The 9699-nt window shown below is 38.3% G+C and overlaps 1 protein-coding gene across 1 annotated transcript in view; it reads right to left on the reverse strand.

The window, feature by feature from the left end:
- The window catches only part of TMEM141 (transmembrane protein 141), a 103631-nt gene extending 96900 nt beyond the window's left edge, over nucleotides 1–6731 (reverse strand). The window contains exon 1 of the mRNA XM_044057918.1: nucleotides 6599–6731. Coding sequence (XP_043913853.1) covers nucleotides 6599–6652 — 54 coding nt within the window. The 5' untranslated portion in view covers nucleotides 6653–6731. The remainder of the gene's footprint in view (nucleotides 1–6598) is intronic.
- Between the last annotated feature and the right edge of the window lie 2968 nt (nucleotides 6732–9699).

Here is a 9699-nt window from a genome sequence, read left to right on the forward strand (position 1 = left end):
GATGTGGTAATCATAATTAGTTATGTGTTGTCCTCTGGAAATGTCCACACCTCCCAACATACTCAGCCAACTAACTCAAAGAATCACTCAGCCAAGTAAAATTTTACTAGAGGAGGAAAGAGTGACCACTGTAAAAACACAGCAGGCACCCATTCACTTCTAAGGGAGTATCTGCAGTGCTGGTAGGATGGGGAGCGTGTATGTGTGTATGTGTGTATATGTGTGTGTGTGTGTGTGTGTCTGTATGCATGCATGTGGGGGCATGGGTGAAGCTAAGTGTGTGTGTATACGTCTGTGTGCATGCATGTGGGGGCATGGATGAAGCTGTGTGTGTGTGTGTGTGTGTGTGTGTGTGTGTGTGTGTGTGTGTGTGTGTGCGCGCGCGAGTGTGTGTGTGTGTGTTAGACCTGGTACTCAGAAATACAGGAGAACGCTGCCCCCTACTGTGTTCACTCTGGCAAGGTCAGACCACAAAGCAGTCTCCTTCAAAATATAAATCAAGTCTGCAACCTCAGCAAACCCTGAAACAGGCAAAAACTACTCCAAGGCAAACTACCTTCTATTAAGTGATAACCTGTCAAAATTCCAAGCCCCACCAAACCCAGATGACACAGCAGCCTATGTGAAATTATTCACAGAAGTTCTGTACAGCCATGTTAATGATTACATAGAGGCTGCTGTGCCTACCAGAAGAAAGCCCAAAACTAACTCAAAAAACAAACTACCCTGGTGAAATCCAAAATTAAGCAGGTTGTACATAAAAAAAGTCATAGTTAAAATTAGGAAGTGTACCACCAAAAAAAAGATAAAATCCATCTCATCAAACTGAAGTGACAACTAAGAGGACTAATTAAGTCCAACAAAGCAAATTTTGATCTAAAGATAGCGTCACAGGCCAAGCACAGCCATAAGGCCTGCTTTAGCTATATCCAAAACCTCAAAGGCAGTATATAACAGTGTGCCAAACTGTTGGTAAATGAAGCAATGTTCATGGAACCAGGTGATATAACAAATCTTCTGGCAGACAAATTTGACTCCAACTTTACCCCCTCTCACTTCACCCCCCAAGAAATAGCACCTGACATAACCCTCCAACTAGCAGTAGAAAGCAAGTCTTAGGTGTGCTCTCTAAGGCCAAGAACACAGCTTTGATGAGCCCTGACAATATCCCAGGATGCCTCCTAAATAGCCTGAAATAAACCTATCATGGCCACGGAAGTCACTATTCAACCACAGCCTCTGCTCAGACTTTGTGCCACAAGAACAGAAGATCGTAATGGTCATCCCTCTGAACAAGGGCAGACTATCAATCATACCTCTCAACTGTCCAGATTTTCAAAGAATGTCCAGATTTTTCCATCATATTTTTTTGTCTTTTCCTCATAAAATGTGTTGTTTTCTGGCAAATCACTGAGGGGTGAAGTCACTAAATAATGACACACAGTTGAGTTTCAAATTTTATATTCTTCAGAAAATTAATGCTATCACAAATCCTGCTATTATAATGACTTTCTCAGTTTATAGGGCAATATTTAAAATCTGTCCCTATTTTTGAACCTTTGTCCCACCATTATTTTAGGCTTTGTCCAGATTCCTTGTGTTAACATTAGTCTGACTAGTCTCACATACAAAGCCATAGAAAGAAGTATCGTGGAAATGATTAACAATGACATAGGGCACCTTCCGACACTGGACCCAGCCCAGTTTGGTTTTGTCAGATGCAGGTCATGCCTACTGAACCTGGTCCCCAAGGCAATGGATGATGGCAAAATAATGTATACCTTGACCTAGCTAAAGCATTTGATGTATTACCTATATTATCCCACTTAGGCATTGTAAACAAACTTATGGGATTAGCCATAAACCCATATGTAACTTGCTGGACACTTAGCTGGCTCTTAAAAAGGCTGCAGGAAGTTAGGATTGGAGATACCATTCCACAAAGAACTCAGTCACCAGTGGAGTCCCGAAGGGCTCTGTGCTGGGTCCACTCCACTTTGACATCTATTTTCAGAAGTCAAGCCCCCCCGAGATGCTAACATCTTACATGAAGATCTAACACAGACAAATGACTGGTGCAAAAGCCATGGTTTAAAAGTCAATGCCAAGACATGCATAACAATACCTTTTGGGAAATCAGTCACCCAGAGAAAATACTTCATTGGTAAAACACCCATAAAAGTAGACACAGTAGTCAGGGATTTAGGGACTTGTACACTGTATACTGGCTTTTGAAAAACGTGTCTAAAGTAGTTGGAAAATCAGTCTATGAAAAACACACAAGGTAACCCAGGAAGGCGAAGCAATAAAGCTCTTGGACAGTGCTCCAAATAACACACAGAGTTTAATAATTAAAAACACAGCATAAACGTCCACAATTAAGTTTTCGTTTCTCCAACTTCATCAGATGTGGGCTGTTAAAATCCAAAAACAGAGTTATACCTCATTTACATTTTAATTACCCTATCACAACCAACCATAGCAATTAGGAAGCCAATAAAATCATAGTTTCTTTTTAAAAAAAACAGGTAATAAAATCACATTAAACCTAATAAATTACATCACTATACAAAAATGTATATACATCATTCTGAATGCTTAAAAACTTGTCTAAAAAACATATATAAAACAACATTATTATGAATGCCTTAAAAATGTAAAACATCCTTAATATGGGTCTATATTTTCACCGAACGCTTAGGTAAGCGGACGGTGATTAATCTACCCCATGTAGGAGAAACCTTACAAAACCGAACTGTCAGAACAGCTGTTCCAACAAAAAAAAAAAAAAAAAAAGCACATTAAAACATGAGATTAAGTGAGGGGTGAACCCAAAGTGGAGGGCTGTGCCCCCCACACCCCTCCTACTTATATAGCCAAATGAGAGGAAAAGGTAGCTTTAGGGTCAGTATACAGTAAAGGTTGGACCCTATATAAAAGATTTTTGGATGATATATGCATTTTTTGGGTGGCACCTGCTGAACAAGTCACAGCATTTGTTAAATTTTTAAATGAGAGTACTATTTTTTGGAATTTACTTTCAAGTTGAGTCAGAACAACTTACAATATTTAGATGTTGAGATTTACAAGAAAAATAATACATTTCATTCAAAGGTTTATAGAAAAAGCACATATTCCAATTCCTACCTACATTTTAATAGTGCTCACCCTATGCACTACAAGTAAAACATTGTCAAGCATCAATATATAAGATCATGTAGAATGACTTCAAATGACAATGATTTTTCTAATGAAATGAATATATTAAAACAAATGTTTATAGTAAGAAATTACCCTGAATGGTTAATAGAGCAGGTGGAAAAGGAAGTGCTTCAAGGTAGGAGGGAGAAATTTAAACCTATTTTAGGAGCTGATATAACTGAAGACAACAAAGTCCATGACAAAGCAGAAGAGAACTTTAGTAAGGCACTAGTTATTGAATTCAACGCTAATTCAAAAGTAGCTAGAGAAATTATGGAAAGAGAGTGGAAGAGATTCACAGCTTTTACAGACTTGGATAAGATATCCAGGGATGACTTGAAAACAGTTTATAAGAACTCGTGTAGTTTAAAAAGTCTGTTGGAATCATATCACGGTGTTGGATTCACTAACAACAAAACCAGAAGGGGAACTTTCAAATGCGGACATTGTTCTCAGTGTCCGTATATTGCCAAAAAGGCAAGTATTTTTGTGGATAGTAGGAGTACAGTTTTAGAAAGAAAGAATTATAATAACTGTGACTCTAAAGGCCTGATGTATCTGGCATTATATGAGACATGTCATGCATTTTATGTAGGAAAAACAGAACGTAAGTTGAGAAGAAGAATTTACGAACATATGTATGGCATTCAGGTTCAGAAAGAGATCAATGCATTATATAAACATAAGCAGAGATGTCCCAATGCCCAATATGTATTTTTTGTTATTGAAAGGGTTAGTATTGATGGACAGGGTGGCTTATGGGAGGAGAAAATTTAATATAGAGAGCTTCTGTGGCAGGTAATTTACAAGCTAACAAATTTCCTGGCCTCAATGAAAATATCTCAATAGACCCCCTTCTCAAACTAAAGTCAGCAAAACTTTAAACCTGTTTACGTAGCAAACAGAAAGGCCTTTAAATACACAATGTATTTTAACAATTTTCACAATTTTAATAATTTTACTTAACTATAATATTTTTAACATTCTAAGGCTTATACTTTTATATATTTTTTTCTTATGGCAATAAAACTGAATATTGACATTTATTGAATTTAAAGAGTTTTTATAACATTTTTAGTGATTGATTAATGTAAGATTATGTGGATGTTCTTTTATTCTACTTTGATTATGGTTTTTAACTAACACCTTTGTTTTAGAACCACAGGATGGAGCTAGAGATCAACAGTACTTTAAAAAGAGCTCTATATGTCTCTGTTATTTTACATTGTATTAAGGCTGTTTTACATTTTTTAAGGCATTCAAAATAATGTTTTATATGTTTTTTTTAGACAAGTTTTTAAGCATTCAGAATGATGTATACACTTTTTTTGTATAGTGATTTAATTTATTAGGTTTAATATGATTTTATTACCTGTTTTTTTTAAAGAAACTAGGATTTTATTGGCTTCCTAATTGCTATGGTTGATTGTGATAGGGTAATTAAAATGTAACTGAGGTATAAATCTGGTTTTGAATTTTAACAGCCCACATCTGATGAAGTTGGTGAAACGAAAACGTAGTTGTGGATGTTTATGCTGTGTTTTTAATGATTAAACTCCGTGTGTTATTTGGAGCACTGTCCGAGAGCTTTATTGCTTCACCTTCCTGGGTTACCTTGCGTGTTTTTCTTGGTTTGTTGACCTGGTGAAATTTTTTACATTTGGAAAATCAGTCTATGTCACTCAATGTTTAAGTAACGGCATGGCATCTAGGTCCAGGGAAGTCATCGTGCCACTGTACTCAGCCCTTATCAGACCCATCACTGAGTATAATGTCCCCAACAGCCGGAATGTCCACATAGGTAACTCACAAAAAGAATACAGGGCATAAATGCAATGTTCTATGCAAATCACCTCAAAGCCCTATTGCTATACTCTGTTTCCAACTGACAGCTGAGAGGCTATTAATGCCTGGTGTACGAGGCATCCTTGGATCCCACTCTGATGGATCTTTTTCATACCCACAAAATGAACACTACCAGAACTACTGGATCTAAGGATATAAACTTTGCTTGCAACCTAAAGAGGAGATGTTGGAGGGACAGGTGTGTAGCTCAGAGAATCGCCATTCTCTAGAACAGACTTCTCATACATGTGAAACAGAGTTAAATCATGCCCTAACCAACACACATTCCTTAAAATAACCTCTAAGGCACAATAACACATGGGATACATTTAGGTTGCATGGCCAGGCTTATAAAGACTTCAGTTGTCGTTAGCCTAGTTTACAATTATGGGCTTTGTATTAGTGTAGTACCTCACAGGCCATTTTGTGCAGATGTAGGCTTGGTCTTAGTGACTGACAGCTGAAGTAGGGAAACATGCATGATAGATAGCCATGCAGATGTGGCAAGAATATTCATTGTCTATTTGTACTTTACCCTTTTCTTCAATGTAGTGCAATCTTAGAGTTGGTATATTTAATTAGTGGGGGTATGGGGGCATAGGGGCTTTCCCCCCTCCAAAAACAAATGAAAAAGATATATAATGCTATTATTTTTTTCCTAAGTTTTTGTAGGTAGGCAAGCAACCCTCCCAATGACTTGTGGATATAAAGGCTTCCAAAGCAATAACTATAGAATGTGTATGGCACCTATAATTCTATAATTAGAACACAGGCTACAGAAAAAAGGCAACTATGCTGCTGTACGGTTTGTGTAGAAATCAAGTTTTGTGTACTCCCTTGGGAGTGTGGAATCAGGTGTCCGAAAGTTGGAAGTTAATGTACAATTCCAAAAATTCTGTGTTGTCAAAAGTAAGAGTATGAGCGGCATTACAGGTACTCTTCAGATTCTCAACTGTTTTCTTGCCCAGCCAGATTACTTCCCTACCTGCAAAAGAGATCAACAACTTTTTTTTAAAGTCAAAAATAACACCCACCCCAAACTTAGCATCCCAATTAACAGATCAGAAGAAACATACTTGTTGTTGCATCTTTCGGCTTTTCCTGGTTAGGGGTCGCCACAGCGGAACTCCGGTCCGCTAATGATTAGCAGTAGATTTTTACGTACCGAGTTGCCAGCCCTGACGTGCAACCTTCAACGAAGGTACGCCCATTCACGCATGTCCCCACACGGAAGACGCTTTAGCTGAGAATCGAACAGGATAACGTCTTATTGTGAGGCGACAACACTACCGCAGCATCACCACCGCAGAAGAAACACTATTGTAGCAAATTACCTATTTACTGATTATCTACAATGTCCATAAACATTTAAATAATTCTGATGTGTTTTAGCATCAGTAATGGTATAATTAGGTAGAATGACACTTCTAACTTATCACCAAGGTACAGAGGTCATCAAAAGAGACACATGCAACTTCTCAGCAGCAAGTTTGCAATTGCAATATTTATTTACAAACAGAACAGCTGATATTCAAGTCTGGAAGTTACAAACCGGATGCCTGGCCACCACTGCATCGTCCACTTTACTTATCCCAAGATTCACCATTTTACTTAGGAATTTAATAAATGGAGGATAACTTCCTAAACAGCTGTCAAGGATGCCAAACGCATGGAAAGGTCTACACTTCCGCCCCGCTAGGGCTACAATTCCGCCCGGCCAATCACAACCCGTAGCCTTTTCCGCATATGGTACGTGAAGCAACGCAGGAGCGTGTGTTTGTTGTACTGTCGTTATTAGCTGTGTTATGTTATTTTCGGCTGTGTTTATTCCGGAAAAATAAATTGGAAATTATAATGCCTAATAATTTGTGCAGACGATAAAGGTTAGAACTGTTGTATTAGTATGAAATTTACGCATTTTCTGTGTGCAATCAACACCCTTCAGTAGGATTAAGGATTACGAGGAACGTACCTCATTTAGAGTCTTAAAAAGTTAATGTTCCTCGAAGTTCCACGTTGAAACGGTCTGTAACTAGGGTTGCCACCTTTTCAAATGGCCAAAGTGGGACATTTTTGGTACAAACATAAGATTTTACAGGCCGACACATACCCACGGTCAGTAGGAAGGATAGAACTTAACTTTTTTTTTGCCTAAATAAAAGCTTATTCTTGTAGCATTTTAGTTGTTTATTCTGTTTCTTATAACATTTAGGTATTTTAGATGCAGAATAACTGTTTTATGAAACTATTACATAACATATAGGAAATAATGTTGTCCTAAAATCTCAGGACTTTTGCCATTTTTTAATTTTTTTGTCAGGACACAACTGCCCAAAGAGTGAGACTGTCCCTCGCAAAGTGGGACAGGTGGTAACCCTATCTGTAACACCAGGAGCGGCCTTAGGTCAACTGCTGCCCTAGGCAAAAGGGCTCCACGGCGCCCCCCACCACACCACCCCCCATCCTGGTCTGTCTACCCACCATAAAAATGCTGAAAAGCCCCTACTAGGCGGGTGCCTAGCGGCCGCCCTGGTTTGGCCTGGGCCTAGGCCGGCTATGTGTAACACATTCAGTGTTAGGAATTTTTTTAAGAGAAATCCACGGTAAATAGAAATTAATCATATTGCTTCATTAAAATATCTTCTTTATAAGTAAAACCTGTATATTTTAACCATCCTATGACTTCCTAACTGAAGTTGTTAGTAAGCCATTAGTATGCCTTCCTCATTTTGCCCATTTGTTCCACATTATGAGGGCTAGTGTTCCTCATTTTGGAGATGGAGGGTTGATAGCTATGGATATAATCAACTGAAGTATTTAAGCAACTTTCATAGTAATCTTTCATAAATCTCCGCTAAAAACACAATGTATTTAACAAGCCATTTCAGGTATAGGTTCATATATATATATACAATGCTAAAGACCACCAGGGACTTTTTAAGCATAGCCATGTAATCCATCCCACTTGTGTCACTGTGTATCACGGGCATATATTAGCAGGTGGTATGTTAAGAAGTTTCGAGAGCTGGGCATTAATGTCTGCCATTCTCTCAGAGACATGGGGACAGACCTGGGGTGAATTTCCAGTTTCTCGTCCTGTGGTCAAGGTTATGCTTAATTAGGGTTAGGGATGGATTCTACTTCACATGATGGAGAGAATGTTCCAGAGCACAGGAATCCTCTGAGACACATCTCACCAACATGTCTAAATACGTTGTAAATAATCAGTAAATATTTTCTCTATGCCTGGCATACATCGTCTCTCAGTAACCTGATACAGACAGAGTATAGAGATAGGGCTTTAAAGTGATCCATATAGGACAATGTTTTTTTACCCTGGATTCTCTTGATAAGGAACCTTTGTGGGCATTCCAACTGTTGCATATTTTTATAGTCAGGTACATTCCAAAGGGATCATTATACTCAATGATAGGTCTGATAAGGGACAATTAAAGTGGCACAATGACTTCCTTGGATTTGGATGCTATACCCTTACTTATAAGTTGGATGACATAGAATGATTTTCTTACTGCCTTGGCCACATGCTGGTCAAAATCAAGATTACTGACTGTGTATGTTCCCAGACCAGTTAACTCTTAGAGGTGTAATAATCAATAGATTAATTAGCCTGTGTGGCAGTTTTCCTAATGTGCACTATAATGCATTTCATGGCAATGAATTTTAATCCATGACTTTAGCAACAGTCATTTGTCTGTATTAGGCCCTCTTGTAAGATTATTGTGTATGGGGGGATGTATTATAGCTCCCAGTTTGCAGTCATCTGTGATCTTGGTCAGCCAAAGGTCCTTGATATCAGCCTTTACCTCTGAGAAGCTGATGCTAAACAGGTGCAGTCCCAGCATGTACCCCTGAGGTATACCCACTGGAGAATGGTCCCTTAGTGGAGATGGTAACAAACTTTGTATTTTACTAGATTTTACAGCAAATCTTTCAGAACCTTACATTTGACTTTTATTAATTTTCTTCATATATGTCTATGCATGCAGATGATCTTTATCCATAGATTCCAAAACTCTTGCCTATAATCAGGCCACTGATATTCAAAGCTGGTTTAATAGCTACCTCTCCAACCACACACAGGCAGTAAAATGGTTGTCAGCCTTCTCTATTTATGTGCCAGTATCTACTGGTGTTCCACCCTTGGACCTCTATTGTTTAGCTTATTCATTAATAATCTCAACTCAGCATCATCTCATGCAACTCATACAATACACTGACGACTACATTAATTTGCTCTGCTTCCTGTTTCTTAACTCATCAAACTGTTGGAAAAGAATCTTTTTCTTCCATAGAGACCTGACTTGATCACTCTTAACTGGTCCTCAATCCCAACTAAACTAAAGTAATGCTCTTCCTTCCCAAATCATTTTAAATATTCACTCCACGCAAAATATAAAGCTAGAGGTCATATCCACTGTCAGACTTCCAGGTATTATTATTGAGAATCAACTCATATTGGACCCTCATATCCACAATTTAATAAAGAAGACACATCAAAAACTAGGTCTCCTCTACAGCTCTTCCAGCTTTCCCACCACACACTCATATAACTACTGCCTCCTCCTTCCTCCTTTTGAGTCTGCTCTCCACTTTTTCAATCTTCACAAATATAAATGCAACCGTAATACAAAA

This window comes from Protopterus annectens, chromosome 16.part0, assembly GCF_019279795.1.
Source record: "Protopterus annectens isolate FY-2018-M chromosome 16.part0, PAN1.0, whole genome shotgun sequence".
Classification (NCBI taxonomy): domain Eukaryota; kingdom Metazoa; phylum Chordata; order Ceratodontiformes; family Protopteridae; genus Protopterus; species Protopterus annectens.